The sequence below is a fragment of the Chrysemys picta genome, chromosome 7 (genome assembly GCF_011386835.1).
Source record: "Chrysemys picta bellii isolate R12L10 chromosome 7, ASM1138683v2, whole genome shotgun sequence".
In the NCBI taxonomy this organism is placed as follows: Eukaryota; Metazoa; Chordata; order Testudines; family Emydidae; genus Chrysemys; species Chrysemys picta.
The window spans coordinates 30,557,026-30,577,309 of record NC_088797.1 but is presented as its reverse complement, the minus strand read 5'-3'; the positions used below and the strand labels follow the sequence as shown (position 1 = coordinate 30,577,309).

Genomic DNA, 20,284 nt, shown 5'->3' with positions numbered 1-20,284 from the left:
ATGTAAATTTATAGCCAGACAGCATGGTCCAGCAGGTAAGGCAGGCACCAGAGTGGGGTCTGTTCTCAGCTCCGCCATTGACCTCCTGGTGCCTCTGTTTTCCATCCCACCTTTTGTGTAGTGAAATGTTCAGCTTACCAGGGCAGGGACTGTTTCTCACTATGTAGCTACCCTGGACCCCCAATTTCAGGCAGGGTTTGCGAAGCACCTGGCACACAGTGGGGGCCCTGATCTTGGTCAGGGTCTGTGCAGCACTCACCACAATAGAGCCCAGGTGTCCTGACCCCAGCCCCTCTCTGCTCTTCCCCCACACCAGGGCACAAGATATCACAAATTCCTGTAGGCCCAGAATAACAAACCTCCACAAAACCACTGCAAGAGGATCCAGGATCATTCTGATTGGCTGAGGACAATTTAGGGCGATGATGCAACATTCAATGGCTGCAGGTTTCTTCCAGAGGTACAGCAGGGGCACACAAATTGCAAAATATTGCAGGCCTATTGTTCTGATACCTGCCCAGCTCCCAGAATGCCAAGGCCAAGCAGTTAGTGTGCACAGCACCCGGTGTGGTAAATCAATTGCCATGCACACTTAGCTGGGGATATGCTACAAGCACACACAGCATATTCAGTATGAGCCCAGCATAAAACTATATTTTAATGGGCAGATCCCATATTCCATGCATTCCTCAGCACACAATCGCCCAGTCGTGAAATCTGTGAGCACATAAACCAAGCTCTGGGATACATGATTAGTGAGGGAAGTGTGCGTGGAGGCAGGGCCGGCTCCAGGCACCCAAGCACATGCTTGGGGCGGCACTTGGTAAGGGGCGGCAGGGGGAGCGCAGCGCGGCATTCCATGGGCGGGGGGCGCTCCGGCGCTCGGTGGGGGGTTTCCGGCGGCGCTTGGTGGGGGGCGGTGCGGGCTCCGGCGGTGCGGCGCTCGGCGGGGGGCGCGGCGCAGGGCTCAGCGCTCAGGGAGGGGGTTCCGGCGGCGCTCGGCACTGGGGGCGGGCTCCGGTGCGCAGCGGGGGGGTGGCGCTGGAGGCGGGTTCCGGCGGCGCTCGGCAGGGGGAGGGGGCGGACTCCGGCGGCGCGGGGCTCGGCGGCGGGGGGGGTCCGGCGGCGCTTGGCGCAGGGGGAGTCTGGCTCAGGCGCGCGGCGCGGGGGCGGCGCGGGGGTTCCAGCGGCGCTTGGCCAGGGGACAGCGCGGCTCTCGGCGGGGGGCTCGGGGGTGGCGCTTTTTTTTGCTGCTTGGGGCAGCAAAAAAGCTAGAGCCGGCCCTGCGTGGAGGGGGGATTCACTTCTGGTTGTGCTACATGCTTTGCACTTTTTTTGCACAAGAGACTTTGAATGGCAATCTAGCCCAAAAGCAATCATATGATCCTGGAGCCAACGGACAGTGTGCGTAAACGGGCGCATCGTGACCCGGCAGCTTTGGGACCTTGGCTCGATTTGCACATTGGGGTAGCAGATCAGAGTGAGGGAAGCTAGACACGAAAGCTCTGTTGTTTTATTCACAAAGCCAGAGAGCCGCTTAAATGATTTTGTGTAATAAAAAGGGAGATAAAAGCTGTCCATTAAACTGAATGCCGGAGCCTGACTTAAGCTATCAGTCCAGCACTTTATAATGTCTCTTCCAATGCAACCCAGTGAGTTTCTGAATCAGGAATTGCTCCAAGGAGACAGGCGGGGAGAGTCTATAAAAAGAAGGACGCTCACGAGCTGGGTTAACAGTAGCTGCTGGGCGTGAACGCAGGCTAGTTAAACAAGAATCAGTCACCCCAGGAGAGGAAATCGCTTCGGGGAACTCCTCAAATGGATGGGCTGGCTTGGGTGAGCGATGGCTCAGCTGCATGAGGAACAGCAGCAGCTCTTAGCTAGTGGGTCAGCCACTGTGCTAGGAGTCAGGACCCCTGGAATGCACACATTCTCACAACCCCCCATAAGGCAGCACTGTGCTGTTATCCCCATTGTACAGATGGGGAAACTGAGGCAGAGATGCACCAAGAACCAGATTTTTAAAGCTATGCAGGCGCCTAACTCATTGGAGTTGAGACTCACCCAAGGGATCTGTGGCAGAGCAAGGAATTGAACCCAAGTTCCAGGCTACCATCCTAACCCCAGGGCCACCTTTCCTCTGCTTCTACCTTTGCAGTATGACAGACCCTGGGGCTCTCAGAAGTTTCCTCCCCTGTGCAGGCCCTTACAGACCGTGATCTAACTGCTCTGTCATTGTCTGCTTGTGCCCCACCATCAGCTGCTCTGTCTCCACCTGCTGTCTCTTTTCTTCTGCTAAGGGTATGGCTATGCTGCAGTAAGGGCATGCGACTGCAGCGCATGTAGATGGACCAGAGCTAGCTCGGGTACAGCACAGGCTGTACAGGGCCACCCGGGCCACAGGGTGATTACTCAGGCACTAGCCCACGATGAGCCCTGCACTGTAGCTTCACGGCACCGGTACCTGAGCTTGCCAGATTAAAGTGAGCTCATGTATGTCTACACAAGCTAGAGTTACACCCTGTGATTGCAGTGTAGACGGTCCCTTGGGTCGTCAGCTATTTGGGGCAGGGACCATCTTATTGTTCTGTCTGTGCAGCAACTAGCACAACAGCGTCTTGGTCCATGACTGGTCAAATAACACCACTCAAATAACAAAGCCACCTCTGAGTCTGCTCCTCAGCAATACTCCTCCACACTTGCCTCAGTCTTTCCATCTGTAGCATTGGCATCTGCCTTTACAAAGGGGTCCCGAAGTGTCATTAGCGGTGTATAAAAGGAAAGGCTGACAGGAACAGAGTAGCAGGGGCTCTGTCAGTGCAGCACCAGAGTTATTAGTTACTGGGGTAAGTAAGTCCCTTTGCCCCAGTTACTGTCTCTTTATTCTGTGTCTGTACAGCACTTAGCACACTGGGAGCCTGGTCTCTGACTGGGGCTCCTGGGGGATACCACAGCACTATTCAATAATAGTGATGCCTAGGGCCAAGTCGAGACCCCAGCAACCAATCGAAGCACTGCACTATTCTTCCTCTCACTTCGATACGGTCCCACCAAATCCCACTGCAGCACGATGATGAAATCTGCAACACGCTAAGCAGCCTGCACAGAGGCTGGATCTTCCCCGAGGTCTGTGCAGCTGCCCCCACTGCCACTTGCTCTAAAGCCGTGAAGCTGGAGCTCTGCCTTGGCATTAGAGCTTCAGGAAAGTTTTTAACCACATTTTTTTTTGCAGGGCGGAAAAAACGCAGGTGCAGCAACCCTACAACATCCCGCAAAGTCGTGTCCCTTTCACAGAGCTGCTAGGGCAGGAAAAACAAACAAGAGAAAATTTCTGAAAACCCCCCCAGAAAGTTTCACATTTTTGGGTTGAAATGACTTTTTGTTTCAAAATGTCCTTTAATTTGAAAACCCCCATCACAGCCATCGGAAAACCAACGCGATCACAATCAAAACAAATCTTCTAACTTTTCCATTTACTGAAAGTTCAGTTGGACCCAAAACAATTATTTTCCCCCCCAATTTTTCAGAATTTCCAGAAAAAAAACCCCAAATCCATTCTTCACCCTGGTAAGCTGCCTCCACCCCCAAAACGGTGCAGTTTCCCTTGCCGACGTGTTCTGTAAAGCCACAAAGTTCGAGCTCCGCCCAGGCACTATCCCCGCATCTCTGGCAACTGATTTCCCCAAGGGATGGCAAACAGCAGAGAGCGACAGAGTTGAAGTGACAGATAAAGCAATTTACACTGACACTTCAGCATTGCAATATCTGCTTAGAGTTTGTCTCCTGCTCTTCGCAGTCCCATAGCCATTGTATTAGAAGGCAGTGATTCATAACAGAAGGGACTTGGTACTGGCTTGATCTATCCACAGAGAGCTAGAATGAAGAAGGACCATCACCTGCCTAATAGAACCAGGGCAAGACTAGGGCAGTTGCTGTTCAGCTGAATTCTATAGCTAGGGAACCAGAGAAAAGGCTCTTGATCTATCTATGATACTTTTATGGTCCCCCTCACCATGATATTTGGCACCTCACAATCTTTACTGCAGGGTTTCTCAATTCGTGGGTTATGACCCAAAACTGGGTTACCAGAATGCATCCAAGGGTCACGGGGCTGGCTGGGCTCGGCTCGGCTTCCCATACCGGGCACTGTGACCTCCAGGATCGCAACACTGCTCAGGTTTGGCCCTCTGGCATGATGACATGGAGCCACCTGGGCCAAATTTGAATGAGTGGCACTGCAACCCTATATGCCAGGTTGCAAAGCCATTCACACAGATTTGGCCTGACCAGCCCCGTCATCATGCTAGAGGGATGGCTGGGCCGAACATGGGCAGCACTGCCATCCCAGCAATCACAATGCCCGGAGCAGTAAGCCAAGTCCAGCAGCTTCATGGGACAGGAGCCAAGAGGGAGCAGCTGGTGTCATGTCCTCTGGTAAGTACCAGCCCCCCAATGTACCTGTGACCCTAGGAAAACCCCAAAGCTGGTTGGCAAAGGGCTCCCTGGTAAGTAATAGTAAATCTCAGTTGGCCTGACCAGTTTAACACACCACACACACGGTTGTCATGATATGGATCCAAAAGGTGTCATGCACGGTATCTGGTAATGCACTGTGGTGTATGTTCTGGGTGTGCACTAAGAGTTATAAATACGTGCTGGAAATGTGTTTGCCAAGCAATGCCCAGTCTGCCCTAGACAAAGGAACGTGTATTTGCTTGTCTGACTAGCCTGGTCGTCAGGCAGAGACAATGACGGACCATTTACAGAAGGTAAATAAAGGCATCAAGCGGAGGAGAAGACAGCATGGCATCTACACCCCAGCAGGAGAGAGCAGCTTTGTCTGGGCTTCCCTGTCAAAGACCACATTTCAAAGGTTTAGTGAACTATAAAAGGAGGGGGAGAGAGCCCCTAATTTATCCTTCACCTGGGGAGACAAAGAACCCAAGCAGTCTGAGCTCTGCAAGGGGTCCTAGCTAAAAAACTGGGCAGGCACGCTGGAGGAACGACTGGAGAGAAAAACTTCTTTGCATAAAGGTTTCTAGTTTGTTCGGTTACACGGACACCTTAGACAAGTTTCTTACTTCGGTGTGTTTGTAACCATTCCTCGGTCTTTAGTCCTTATACTCACTATCACTTAAACCTGGGTCCTTCTGTTAATTAAACTTGTTTTACTTGTACTATAAACCAACTCAGTGCTTTGACGGAAGGGGAGGGTTTGTAAACCTCCATAAGTTAATAAGCTGCTGCAGACTGTCTCTGTAGAGGAGCAGTGGATCTGATAAGGTTTTGTGGGTGGTGCAGTAAGGGGGGGGTTGAGTGCTGCAGGTGAAGATGGTTCTGTGGCACTCGGGAGGTCACTGATTGTTATCAGCTAGGCGAGCTTTGGGCTGGCCGAGCCCTAAAAAGTTTGCTGGCAAGGCAGCCAGGCTGGTGTGTCAGGGAGCTGGCACATAGCTAAGCAAAGCTCTCACTTGCTGAGGCTGATGGGGTAACAGTGGCTCACAACTCTGGAACCCCAGCAAAGTGTCTGCATATCCTTCCCCACTACACCCCCAGCCCTTTCTGTCCCCCCCCACTCCTTCCCCAGCCCCCCCACATTACCCCCAGAACCCCACATTACCCTCACACTTTTACCCTGTGCAACCATAGGCCGTGTGTGTGGGCCATGTGGTTTTTGGGAGCTGTCGGCTCCCCCCACCCTCCCCTGGGCTCCAGAGCCTTCCCCCAGACCTTCACTGCACTCCAATTCCTTCCCCAACCTCCCCACCCTACCCCCTGCAACTCCTTCCTCACTACACCACCTGGCCCCATAATCTCTCCACTTCACCTCCAGGCCCCCCAAATCCTCCCCACTCCTTACACTGCTCATGGGGGGACAGAGGGTGTTTTGGGTGTCTCAGTTTTTTGCCCCTTCCCCCAATTGCCAGTGGGGTGCGTGCCAGTCGTTCACCTCTGGCTGGAGCATCTGGAATTTTAGCTCAGAGCCTCCCCTCTCCCAGTGGATCCCTGCATGGTCTTGGACATCTGGAGAGGTTTCTGGGTAATAAAAAGCCACCACAGTTTAGAGATGGGGCCTGAACCCAAACAGGCGGAGAACCCCACTGCTGTCATGTAGTTATCCTCACAAGCTGCCTGTAAGGCAGGGCAGTGCTCTCATCCCCAGGGGACACTGGGCACAGACAGAAACAACGACTTGCCCAAAGTCACACAGGAAGCCTGTGGAAAAGCAGGGGCTTGAACCAGGTCTCCCAAGGTTGTCAGAGGTTATTAATTCCCAAGATGAAAAGCAGTGCAGTCCAGACAGACACACTGGGTCGGATAGCTCAGGATTCCTGGGTTCTGATGTGGGCAAGTCACTTCCTCATCTTAGTTTTCCTCCCCCTTTATCTATTTAGCCGGTGAGCTCTTTGAAGCAAGGACTGCCTCTCACTCTGTGTATGTGCAATGCCTGGCACGTGGGGGGCCCCCCCAATCTCAAATTGAACCCAGGTGCCTTGAATCTTGGCCCAGAGCTTTAGCTACAAGCCGGCCTGTCTCTTGAGAGCCTAAGCAGTTAGTGGGGTGTACAGGAATCAAGCCAAATCTCTACATGCTCAAATATTCATTTAGGGGCCTAATGTTAGCAACCAACATCTGAATATTATGTCCCCAGGTTCTGTATGACGAGTGGCCATAATCATGTCTCACTTCATTATTATCTTAACTACAGAGGCCAACTAGTGATCAGAATGCAGGGGACTGGGAGTCAGGACTCCCGGGTTCTATTCGCAGCTTTGCCACCAATTTGCTGTATGGTCTTGGGTGAGTCACTTTCCCTGTCTGTGCATCATGTTTTCCATTTGTAAATGGAAATGGGATGCTTTGTTAATATCCATACTGTTCTTTGAGATCAAACTTTGCAGTCCTCTTACATCTTCATAGGGTCTTCAGGCCAGATCCCTGGCTGGTGTAAATTGGCCACCGCTCCATTGGAATGAGCGTGGCCAGGACCCCAGCAGCTGTAAATTAGTCATCGGAGCTGTAAATTGTCACCAACGGACCTGTGTCAGTGTACGTCAGCCAAGGACGTCCCCTGCCCTGCCCCGTAGGGAACTGGAACCCCTTAGATTTTCAACCAAGGAGCCAGGCCCACCCAGCTCAGTGCTGCAAGCCTCCAGGGGAACAACGCCCTGGCAGGAATGCTCCATTTCATGCAGGAAAAGCCCGGACCAGCCCCCTCTTCCCAGGAGCAGTGGCCTACAAAGGAGTATGTTGTGCCCCCAGGACCGGAAATGAACCCCCCCATCCCCACACACCCTATTAGTACAGACGAACTACTAGCTTAAATGCATTTCCCTTGCTGCTGTGCAATGCTGATCAGGCAATTACTCATGGCTAATGATGATTATCAAGTCGCGTAGAATTTAATGGACAGGTATTATATTCCTGCTTGTGACTTTACATATGAATTAACCACATATGGGTTTCATGAGGCACAGAAGCAGGATTTATGAAGCACTGACAAAGCCCCTTGTTAGTTAAGACTTTTATTCTTCTAATAAACAGGTTGATTTATTGGGGCGGAAATTAATAAGCAGCACATTGGAAAGCTGAGACGTTGGCGCCCCCTGCTGCCCAGCCATGGGGCGGGGGAGAGAACATTTCAGTGAAGAATCAGCTGTGTCAATCTTAGATGTGTTATTACTTGTTATGTCTAGCAAGGTAGGGTCAAGTGAGATCAGAGGCCCCACTGTGCTGCACAGACAGGTCTAAATACAAAGTTACACCAATATAACCAGAGATGTGACTTTACATCAAGTTAGCGTTTCCAATGCAACGTTGCATGTGGATGCCCTTACATCAATTTAAACCTGGCTTATATCGATTTAACCTCACATCAGTCAATTTACAGGCACAAACTAAACCGATTAAGCCGTTTTAAGCAGATACAAATATCCACAGGGGTTGCACTGGCTTAACTAACTCCATTCCACCAGGGATTTAAGTCACTGGTGCAAATTCTATATGAAGCAAAGCCAGAAAGAGCCAAATCAGACAAAGGGAAGGAGGGGAAATCTGGGCTCTGTTCCCAGCTCTGCCACTGGCCTTGGGTAACCCCTTCCCCTCACACTGCGTCTATCTTCCCACCCACCCCTTGTCAATTCAGAACGTGAGCTCTTTAGGGCAGGGACTGTCTCTCACTGTGTGTCATGCGGCTCTGCACAAACCGGGGTCCTAACTTTGGTCAGGGTCTCTGCAGCACCCAGCACGACAGGGTTTAAATTATTTACTGCTGCCCAAATTACCATCTTGCCTTTAGCGTTTTCTCCAAATCTGCTGTCGCAGCCTCCACCACTTCATTACCACCTCTGCGTTCCCGTTTCCAGCCAAGAGTCCAAGGCTGCATTTAAGAAATGGCTCTGCTAGTCCCTGAAGCACTCAGCCACAGCAATTTCTCATGCCTTCCAATCCTAGAGAGTGCTCCTGCTCCCCAAACACCTGCTCATTCGCCCTCAGCCACTCTGAGCTTGGCTTGGCCACTGCCCTTCAAACAGCTGCCCTTCCCGTGTCTGCAAACTGGCCCCTTCTCACATCCATTCCTAACCCTCCTGCCATAGGCATATTCCTGGCTTGTCACACTCATTGCTTCACCTCCTCTTGGTGTGCCCCCCACAGCACCCCAGGTTCTGTTACAAACACGAGCCCCCTCCGCTAGCGCCTAAGCGTGTGGGAGGGAAATTTTCCCATCAAAACATAATTTCAACCAGAAATGCCGTTGTGTCAAAAAAACCCAATCACCCTTTTTTAAGGGAACAAAAATTCATTTGCAACCTCCTCATTGAATTGTGGGTCGGTACAGCACCCGGCACAACAGGGGCCTCCTGATTTCAGGCAGGGCCTGTAGCTACGCAGTACAAAATAATCCTCCAGTGACTTTGAACCTTCAGGGCTTGCTAGAGCAATTGGAAAAGGGGACACTTCTGTTCTCCGTCACATAACACAAGAGACAGGGGATCACCACTGCAATGGGAGGTGGCCAATTCTAAACTGATCAAAGGAAATACTTTATTCACTTGACGCATTATTAGCCAGCAGAACTCTCTTCCATGGGATGCTGTTGAAATCAAAAACTTAGCAAGATCCAAAGATGGGCTGAGTATTTATACACCTCTACCCCGATATAACGCTGTCCTCGGGAGCCAAAAAATCTTACCGCATTATAGGTGAAACCGCGTGATATTGAACTTGCTTTGATCCGCTGGAGTGCGCAACCCCCCCCGAGTGCTGCTTTACCACGTTATATCCGAATTCGTGTTATAGCGGGTCGCGTTATATCGAGGTAGCGGTGTATTTCTAACGAGAATGTCCAGAGCTAGAACAGTGGATTCATAGATTGTAAGACCAGAAGGGACCACTTTAATTGTCTAGTCTGACCTCCAGTATAACAAAGGCCCCATAGGACAGCCCTGAATTAATTCCTGGTTGAACCAGAGCAGATCTTTTAGTAAAACAGCCAATCTTGATTTAAAACACAACTAATAATGGAGAATCCACCACTCCCCTTGGGAAGTTGTTCCAGTGGTTAATCACCCTCACTGATACAAATCTGTGCCTTATTTTCCAGTCAAAATTTATCTCACTTCATCTTCCAGCCATTGGATCTTATTGGACCTTTGTCTCCTAGATTAAAGAGACCTTTACCATCAAACTTCTGTTCCCCATGTAGGTTCCTATACACCGGGGTGAGCAAACTATGGCCCAGGGGCCAAATCCGGCTCTTCAAATGTTTTAATCCGGCCCTCAAGCTCCCGCCGGGGAGCAGGGTCCGGGTCTTGTCCCGCTCCACGCATGCCATGGCTCCCGGAAACAGCGGCATGTCCCCCCTCCGGCTCCTATATGTAGGGGGAGCCAGAGGGTTCCACCCGCTGCCCCTGCACCAAGTGCCTCCCCCACAGCTCCCATTGGCCAGGAACTGCAGCCAATGGGAGCTGCAGGAGCGGCGCCTGCGGACCTGGCAGCACGCAGAGGCACCTGGCCATGCTTCTGCATAGGAGCCGGAGGGGGGAATATACCTCAAGCAGCTCCTGGAAGCAGTGGCAAGAGCCACCCGGAGCCTGCACTCCTGACCCAGCCCTGATCCCCCTCCTGCCCTCCAAACCTCTCGGTCCCAGCCCAGAGCACCCTCCTGCACCCCCAAACCCCTCATCCCCAGCCCCACCCAAGAGCTCGCACCCCCAGCTGAAGCCCTCCCCACTCCCTGCACTCCAACCCTCTGCCCCAGCCTAGAGCTCCCTCCCGCACCCTGAACTCCCCATTTCTGGCCCCACTCCACAGCCCACATCTCAGCCAGAGCCCTCACCCCCCCCCCCCCCCGCACCCCAGCCCCCAATTTTGTGAGCATTCATGGCCCGGCATAAAATTTCCATACCCAGATGTGGCCCTTGGGCCAAAAAGTTTTCCCACCCCTGCTATAGATTGTAACCAAATCACACCTTAACTTTCAGTAAGCTAAACAGACAGAGCTCCTGGAGTATCTCATTATAAGGCACTGTTTCCAATCCTTTAATCATTCTCGGGGCTCTTCTCTGAATCCTCTCCAATCTAGTAACATCACCTGGATTTGTGGACCCCAGAATCTGACAGTTTTTCAGTACTTGTCATATAAGTGCCAAAGGCAGAGTAACAAAACCTCCCTAACAAAGATTTTGGATGGGAGCTAAACCCTCAGGATTCAGGGCTTAAGCTGATCTCTAGTAGAGGGTTAGGATCAGATGTTCATGGAAAACAGGTTACCCAACATCTGCCCACCACGGGGCTCTCACAACTTCCTCTGAAGCATCTTGTACTGGCCACTGTCAGAGGTGGGTTTCAGAGTAGCAGCCGTGTTAGTCTGTATCCGCAAAAAGAAGAACAGGAGTACTTGTGGCACCTTAGAGACTAACAAATTTATTAGAGCATAAGCTTTCGTGGGCTACAGCCCACTTCTTCGGATGCATATAGAATGGAACATATATTGAGGAGATATATATACACACATACAGAGAGCATAAACAGGTGGGAGTTTTCTTATCAAACTGTCTGTACTGGGCTAGCTTGATTATCACTTCAAAAGTTTTTTTTCTCTTAATTAATTGGCCTCTCAGAGGTGGTAAGACAACTCCCACCTGTTTATGCTCTCTGTATGTGTGTATATATATCTCCTCAATATATGTTCCATTCTATATGCATCCGAAGAAGTGGGCTGTAGCCCACGAAAGCTTATGCTCTAATAAATTTGTTAGTCTCTAAGGTGCCACAAGTACTCCTGTTCTTCTTTTTGTCAGAGGTGGGATACAGGGATGGATGGACCAGTCTGGTAATTCCCATGGTCGAGACAGTTCTCAGAAAGCAGCCAGCTCTAAGCAGAGCCCTTTCCCCACAAGCACCCGCCATGAGGAACACACACAGGGAACATATGGCTAGAGTTTATCTCCCTGCAGCTTAAGAGGCATGTGCTGACTGGGTTGACAGGCTCCTTAGCCAGATGTCAGAGATAAATTGCACTGGAGCCATCTCTCATGAGGGACTCTGGGATGAATTGCTTACAGAATGGAGAGTCTGTGCTAAGGAAGGGGAGATGCCGGGGAAGGCTCCATCATTCAGTTCTGGCACACACCAGATTGGGGACCACAGAGGGAGAAGGTGAATCAGAATCTGACACCGTCTCATCTTTCAGTGATGTCATTTGGATACAGCGTCTCTCTCTCTCTCCCTCTCATTGTTCGCACAGAGTTCCTGGTCACAGAATGCTTTGCAGAAAAGGAATTGGATAAAGTGCCTTTCCCCTCTAGGGGCCACCAGCTCCAATCTGGCCCCCGATCAGAGGGAGGGTGAGTGGCTGGCTCAGGGGATGGGAAATGGGACACGGGGCCTTTCCCCTCAAGGGGGCATTGGCTCCAATCCAGCCCCAGGGCAAGAGAGTTGCAAGGAACAGAACATGGGGCCTATCATCTCTAAGGCATCAGGTCCATGATCACACTTGCCAGCTCCCACAAAAAAGCGCCTGCTACTTGACATTTCTCTTAAAAACCCAACTCCTGGAGTCATGGGATGATGCACGAGTCTCGACTTCCATTTTAAACAAAGAAAGATTTAAGCCAAAAAGCTGGAAAATGTGACCTCAAGTGTAACTGCTGCAGCAACGCCTGCCCGAGCCTGCAGAGACCCTGAGCCAAGCACACCAAAAAGGGGGAGCTGGCCCAGGGTAACACACGCAGCAACCCCTGCCTGAGTCTGCAGAGAGCCTGAGCCGATCACTCAGAGTGGGGAGCTGCCCTGAGTAACTGACAACTACGCTCACCTGAGTCTGGCCGACAGCCTGGGCTGCAGGGAGTGATGTCTCACTGGTTCATTTCCTGAAGACGCTGGAGAGGAGAGCCTGCCCCACACCCGGCTCAGCTTTTGTACAACAGAGGGGCATTCAGTTGTATCAGAACAGTCATGGAATCTGGACAGCACCCAACCCACCCACCCCTCGAGTTTGGTTCAGCCCATTTCCCAATGGGTGGCAGGGTTGGGGTTCTACAGCCGCCCAAAGCTCAGGGAGGGTTAGTTGCAGAGCCCCATTTCCAGCAATATTATGACCCCCACCCCAAGCCAAGCTCACAGAGGGACAGCAGCAAAAACGAGGCCAGTGCCACATGAAACCCACCTCCCTCAATTCAGTCAGACACACCCCAGCTTCACTAATGGGGAAGGGAAGTTTTGCTCTGAACAAAGGTTTAAAAACAAAACAAAAACCCTCAGATAAATCCACACCCACCCTTCCCCCAGACAGACAGACAGTAACGAACCCCAACCACCTCACAGAGACCACTCACTAAGTAACTAGGAGACACAGAGCCCATGGACACACATATATAGCAGCTACTGGTGGAAATAGATCAAGCCACCCTCCACAGCCAACCAAAATCCTATACACGCACCATAATCTTTGGGCAGGCAAATAACCAACCTTATAGAACATCTGGAAAAGGGCTAGAACCTACACACACAGCAGTTCTTTAGTGGGATGATCGACAGACCCTATACCACATATGGGATGGGGTTAAGTCCTACACAACCAATGGGTTCTGGGGGGCAACAGAACTGTGCAGAAGTGGCACAGGCTGCATGTTCTCTCAGCAGACAGGAGCCCCACCCTCCAGAACAGACAGGCCAGAGCCAAATGGCACCTAGCCAGCTGCTCTTGGGGGCAGCCCAGCACCCTACCCCACTGAAACTCCCTCTCCTGGCTCAGAGCACAGCCTGACGGGCAGCTGGCACTCCTGCCAGTCCCAGACATGGATGGGAGCACGTTTTCTCACACCCAACCCTCTTTCGCCATATGTTCACCATGGGGTTCGAGCCCGCCGTGACCCAAAGCCTCCACCCCAACCAGCAACATGCAGAGAGGAGGAGCTGTTGGTGCTACATGAGCAGGGGGTCCGGTCAGCAGAGGGGATCTGTAACCCACTCACCAGCATTGACGATTGCATCCACCTCCAGTTTGGTGATGTCCCGGCGGACAAGCGAGATCTTCTCGTTCAGGTGATTGTCTTTGGGGAATTTGGTCTCCTCGGGCTGCTTCAGTCGGGCACCTAGAGACAAGGGTCCAAGGTCAGGGATCTCCACGCCCTACAGGAAAAGCGTCCAGCCATACCCTGCTTCATCCATTGTGCCACCAGAATCAGGATTCTGGGATAGAAAGGGCAGGGCTGTGCCATGCCCCAAAGCATGATTGGCCTAGGCTCTATCAGAAGCGAGAGGGAGAGCAGATCCCAGAATTGGGGAGCCCTCCACCCCACAATTCACACTGGGTTCTAACATCCACATGGCTATGCTGGGAGACCACTGAAGTGCCCCTCAATCCCAACCCACAGTCCCCTGCTATCCCAACCCTGAGCTCCCCCACCACTGCTCTGTCAGTGCCCCTCAACCCCAACCCATAATGAAAATCTACTACGCACTAATAAAGGATTTTAAAACCCCCAGCCTCACTTTTAGCCATTTTTTTCCAGGTGTCGATGTCCTTCAGTGTGACGAAGTCCTTGGTGTAGTAATGCTCCCGTCTTTGCTTCTGATTCAGACCTTTCAGGTATGCTGCAGGGGAGGGACAAGGCCCACAGAAGTGTTACTAGGGTAACGAGAATCAGGTGCCCCTATAATCACCCCCAGCACTTCTGTAGCGCTTCTCATCCATACAGCTCGGTATTGCCCACCCCAAGGGAGCAAAACCATGAGTCAGACCCCACCCCAACCAGGAGATTTTGTTATAAATAGTGTATTGTGGTGTTTGATGTTTGAACTCCCACAGCCCATGCCCAGTGAGTGTGTGCGGGGGCAGGCGGGGACAATTAGTTCTGCTCAATCTCCCGCTTTATTGGGTAAGGTGACTTTGGCTCCTGCTGCAGGAGCTCTCCCCCCCCACCGCTGCCATCTGCCCAACCCCTGACCAGTTCTGCCCCCCACACCACCTCCAAGTCAAAACTGTCCCCCCAGTCTGCCCATCACTTCTGCCCCCTCAGCTCCATCCCTCACCCAATCCCCCTTCACACCACCTTACACCCCACTCACTCCCCATCCCTCACCCAATCCCCCCTCATGCCACCTTACACCCCGCCCCCTCCCTCCATTCATTCTGTCTCCAGCCCAGCCCCACCTCTGCATCTCCTGGGCTCCTCACCCCCCTCTCCCTGGCCTAGCTGGAGTGAGGTCCCCCTCCCCCTTCAGGCTGGGCAAGCAGTTCCAGGGGCTCATCCCCCTCACACAACCCATCCCCCTTGCTCCCAAGGGGAGCCATTGGCCACCCCCAGCTCAGGGCTCTCCCCTCCCCTGCGGTGAGCATGGCTTCAACGTTGCTGAGAGCACTTCCAAAAGCCACTCCAATTGGCTGTTCACCCCAGGAGGCGGGCCCGTGGGGCAGGCAGCCAGTCAGAGGGGGTTTCCCCAAACAATGCAGTCTGCCCTGCTCCCAGCCCAGCTGAAACCCTGTCACTGTGACAACACTGTGAGAGCCAGGTACGCAGAGCTGTGCAGGGGAGGGGCCTTGCTTGAGGTGGCCCTGCAGAGCAGGGTGGACCCAGGCGCTGGTGTGATGCACTCTGAGCCTGGGGCCCTCCGAGTGGCACGGCCCTGCCTGCCCGGCTGGGGGAGCATCACACCCTGCCAATGCCCACCTGCAGAACCTGAGACTGGGATCCTCTGCAAACAAGGAGTGCGCTGCACCAGGGAGGGGAAATCAGCACCAGACTGAGCCCCCCAGGTCTCTCACTCTACGGCATCTTCTCCCACTCTCAAATCATTTTTGGGGATCTTTTTTGCACCCTCTCCAAATTTTCAACATTGGTTTTGAAATGTGATCCCCACAACTGGATGTACCAGTCCAGCCGGGGTCTCGCCAGGGCTGTATTCAGAGGTAAACTCACCTCTCTGCTCTGACTCACTACTTCCCTCTTCATACATGTCAGGATCGCACCAGCCCTTTTTATCCCAGCGTGACACTAGGAGCTCATCCTGAGTTGTTTGGAAGTGGGTTTTAGCCCACAAAAGCTTATGCCCAAATAAATTTGTTAGTCTCTAAGGTGCCACAAGGACACCTCGTTGTTTTTGCTGATACAGACTAACAAGGCTACCACTCTGAAATCCTTTTCAGAGTCACCACTTTCCAGGATACAGTCCCCCCTTCTGTAGGAACGGCCAGCAAGCCTTGTTCCCAGATATATGCTCTCACGTTTGGCTGTAATAAAACATGCTTCGTTGGAATGGGCCCAGCTTACCAAGCAGTGTGGATTGCTGTGCAGGACTGTCCTCACCATCCCACTCCAAAAATCTTTGAGTCATCCATCAATTTTAGCAGCAGTGATTTTATATTTACTTCCAGTGCATTGATGGAAATGTGGACTAGCATCAGGCCTAATACTGATCCCTACAGAACTTCACTAGGGATGCCCTGTAAGGCAGATGCCATCCCACACGCCCCCTTGTGGCCAGGTACAGCACTTCAGACACACCCTGACAATTTCCCCAACTGGGTCATTAGGAGGCTTGGCAAGGCTTTTGAAGGTCTCATTTAACAACAGAAACTTTTACAGAAACACAAGACCATCACCCAGTCTTCTTAGCAGGGAGGCAGACTCCATCTGTGTTTATCATCCTGGGCCCTTTAGCCAAGAGGCACTCAGCCACCATTCCTTCCCTGGAGCCAGGGCCCTCCATCTGACTGCCACTCTTCTCCAGGCAGCACAGATCCTAGTAGGCTGGGCCTCCTGCAGCTATCTAGGCTCCTCCTTAAGTTCCTTTCCCTGGGAGTTTTCTTCCTCTGTACCACTGAAACTCCTGCCCTTGGGAACCTCCTCTTCCTAACAAGCATCCTCCTCCAACTGGTCTGAGGCCCTTTATCTGGTCCAGATGCCCATTAACCAATTCACTGCCAAGCAGCCACCTCGGCAGTTTGGCACAATGGACTCATTCCCCTTAAAGAAGCCCATCACAGTAGAGAGGGCCCTACTCCAGGCTCCCCTTAAAGGGCCAGCCACCCTGAGACTCATCTCCATTCAATAGGGATTCACCCTTGACAGCTACTTTTTGAAATCTGTCAGTTAACCAGTTCTTAATCCAGGTAACATGTGCTCTACTGATATTACATAGTGCTTATTATTGTTGTACAGCATGAAGTCAAATGCCGTACATAAGTCTAAGTGTATTGCATCTACGCTGTTACCTTTATCAACCAACCTTGCAATCTCCTCAAAGAGAGAAATCAGATTTGTTTGACAAGACCTATTTCCTATCAAACTGACATTAATTATAGGCCCATCCTTTCGTTCTATATCACCTGACTCCCATATCAGTTTTTCCATTATTTTGCCTAGGACTGATATCAGGCTAACCAGCCTACAGTTACCTGAGTCATCCCACTCGCCCTTTTGGACTGGTATAACATTAGCACTCTTCCAGTCTTCTGAAATTTCCCCAGTATTCCAAGATTGATTAAAAATTACCATCAAGCAAGCCAGAGATCTCCTCAGACAGCTCTTTTAGGACTCTCAGGTGCAAGTTATCTGGACTGGCTGATTTAAAAATATTTATCCCTCATAGATGTGTTTTAACTTCCTCCTTAGTTAATAATGGACTGAAAAGTACTTCTCACATGAGGATGGTTACAAGTACATCATCCTATGTCTTTCCAAATACAGAACAGAAATATTTATTGAGCGCTTCTGTCTTTTCTGCATCATTAACAGTAGTTTTACCATCTCCAGCTTGTAACTGGCCTGTACCATTGCTAGGATTTCTTTTGTTCTTAAGATACTTAAACTGCTTATTTTCCTTAGCCCTGCCAGAAATGCATTTTTCCCTGATGTCTTCAGTGCCTCTTATCAGTTTTCTACATTTCCTACCCTCTAATTTAGATCATTGCTATTACTCCCTTTTTCCATTTGTTTTATATTACTTTCTTTTTAATTTCTAACTGCCGCCTTCACTTTGCCAGTGAGCCAGGCTGGGCTTTTGGCCAAAATTGTCATCTTGCGTGATTGTGGAATTGTGGCTTTTTGGCCATCTAATACACTCTTCTTAAAGAGCTCCCAATTTTTCTGTCTTGGACCGTTAGGTTCGGCCTAAGACAGCTGTGCCAAGGGCCTAAGAAATCCTGTGCCCCAGCCTTGAGGAAGATAATCCCCTAATTAGGGGCTGAAAAGACTCTTGAGCCTAGAGCATGGGGGCTTGGGTGAGGCTATATGGATGCTGAATCTCAATATAAACTGAAAGGGGCCAGGGAAGAGGGCTGCGGTGTTGGGTTTTATGATAATAAGCCAGCCCCAGAAGGCAGGGCCGGCTTTAGGCCAATTCCACCAATTCCCCCGAATCGGGCCCCGCGCCTAAGAGGGCCCCGCGCCCAGTGGCAGGGCCGCCGGGGTGGGGGCAAGTGGCCGAGAATCCCTTCCCTGGCTAGAGGCTCCTTTTTAATTTTTACTCACCTGGCAGCGCTCCGGGTCTTCGGCGGCACTTCACCGGCGGGTCCTTCACTCGCTCTGGGTCTTCGGCAGCACTTCGGCAGCAGGTCCTTCAGTGCCACCAAAGACCCGGAGCGAGTGAAGGACAAACCACCGAAGACTACGAGTGCCGCCCGGTGAGAACAAGCCCCACATGTTTTTTTACGTGTTTTTTTTTTTTCAGTCATCCCTGCCGGGGCCTCATCAAAACTGTTCGAATCGGGCCCCGCACTTCCTAAAGCCGGCTCTGCCAGAAGGGGTGCAATGATGAAATGCAGAGGCACCCGTCAATATGAGCCCTGCTATACCATCTTTCACTGGGGCAGATACTGTCTCTTACTCTGGGTTTGTATGGTGCCTGGCACAACAGGGTCCTGTTCTTGGCTGGTGTCAGGCACTACCATGATGAAGAGGATTAATAACCCAGGGGGACTGTGCCAGCAGCACAACATGGATGCTTTTGCACTTTCTGCCACTGACTGCTAGAAAGCGGATAGGCCAATACGTTCTCTGTGCCCAGGGCAGCTCTCATGGTGGGGTCAGGGCTGGCATGTGACACTGCAGTGCCACTAGCAGTCAGTGCAGAGTGTTCTGGTCCCATGGTTTGGTTCTAGAAGGCCAGCCCCATAGGGAACAGCTCTAACGCACCAGCTCTGTTCTCCATGCAACACCTGGGATAGGAAGTGCTGCCTCCCTCCAAGTAATTTGGGAATGGTGCCACTGCCAGGTGAGTTCTGGGATATGGCACAAGGGATGCTGGGAGTATTGACACACACACGCACTCCCACAATTCCAGAAGGGGATCCCACAAATCACCCACAATGCATTGAGGCGGCACAAGGCATTATGGGATTCCTACCTATGCTGTATGGCGGGGTGCAGAGATGAGTGATGTTGGAAGAGCTGTATCAGTTTTTAACTAACCCAATGCACTGTGGCAACAGGCCTCCAGCTGTTCCATACCTGGGGGTGGACTTCATGTTGGTATTCAGATTCCCTGCACAGCTGCATGGTGCCCAGGGAAGAGACAAATGCCCTTGGGGTCAAAATTAGGCAGGGTAAGTGGCCCTAAGTGGAGGCATGCTGCAAAGGGCTGTATGATGCCCAGCTAAAGGGAGGCATGGCAGAGGGAAGGGGTAACTGGGCATGGCGCGCGCACACACCCACACCCTCACACTTACTTTTTGCCTCTTTCCAGTCAGTGGACGTGGTCAGATCCACCTTAGCCGCCATGCCTAGTGGGGGAGCAGCTGCCCAGCTCCGGAAGGCTCTTGATACCAACTGGACCGTGCCACGGGGAAGGCTGCTAGTGCTTGGTTCCCTGCAGCTCCACGTGCCCCTCCTGACACTACCCACCACCCAAGGGATCCTGCCTTTCCCCCAGCCCCCCAGAAGCTGCCCTAAAGCTCCAGACAGTCTCCTGCCTAGCAGGGTCATGAGAACCCCTGGCATAGTAGCACAGAAGGGAATGCACTGGGTCTCCCAGACCAGCTTCCCTGGTTGGTCCCTGAGCAGTCGAGAGAAATTCTTCTCCCTTATTTACTGCACCTGGTATTTGGCTTGCAAAGGGGGGTGGGAGAGAGGACAAAATTGCTGCTGCGCTGCCACTGAAACTCACCAAGGGCTTTGCACTTGCAAGACCTGCCCATCTGTGTGCAAGGGATCCTGGGAAATGTAGTCCCACCCCCGTCCAGGCTCTGGCAGTTTTCCTCTTCCTTCCCAATAAAGAGTCCTGATGCAGCAAACTCAGGGAGATGAGCAAAGCCCATCAGTGTCTTGGGATAGCATCTCAGGCGCAATGGGATCCAGAGCCTGAGTTCAGCAACAGGGCCTACGATGACCATGTGCTTCCCTGCTGTTAGCTGGTTTTACTATTACTGTGCCCCTGCCGCACCTTGCATTATGGTAGCACAGCCAGCCCCGCCCCTGTTGTGCTGGGTGCTGTACAGACCCCAACTGAGACTTGCACCCTGTCATGCTGGGTGCTGCACCAATGCACAATGACAGGCAGTCCCTTCCCTGAAGAGCTGACAGTCCAATTAGACAAAAGGGGAGAGGGGAAATAGAGGCACACAGAGAAAGGTCTACAGCAGACCTTGGACTAGAATCCAGGAGTCCTGAGCTGCAGTCCTACCCACTGGACCACTCTGTCCCTCAATAATTACATTCATTGTAGTATTGTATTCTGGACTCCTGGCTTCTATTCCCAGCTCTGGGAGGGGAGTGTGGTCTAGTAAGTTAGAGCAGGGCACAGCTGAGAGTCAGGCCTCCTGGGTTATAGTCTTAGCCCT

The 20,284-nt window shown here is 51.9% G+C and overlaps 1 protein-coding gene across 2 annotated transcripts in view; it reads right to left on the bottom strand.

Annotated features, from left to right (window-relative positions):
- Positions 1–19,585, bottom strand: part of MACROD1 (mono-ADP ribosylhydrolase 1) — a 200,523-nt gene extending 180,938 nt beyond the window's left edge. The window contains exons 1-3 of one of the 2 annotated variants that reach the window (XM_065552980.1): positions 19,175–19,585; positions 13,999–14,100; positions 13,479–13,598 (exon numbers count right to left, since the gene is read on the bottom strand). In XM_065552980.1, the coding sequence (XP_065409052.1) occupies positions 13,479–13,598; positions 13,999–14,100; positions 19,175–19,445 (493 nt within the window). In that variant the 5' untranslated portion in view covers positions 19,446–19,585. The remainder of the gene's footprint in view (positions 1–13,478; positions 13,599–13,998; positions 14,101–19,174) is intronic. The other variant, XM_008179657.4, reaches the window with a different exon arrangement.
- Positions 19,586–20,284: the final 699 nt, after the last annotated feature.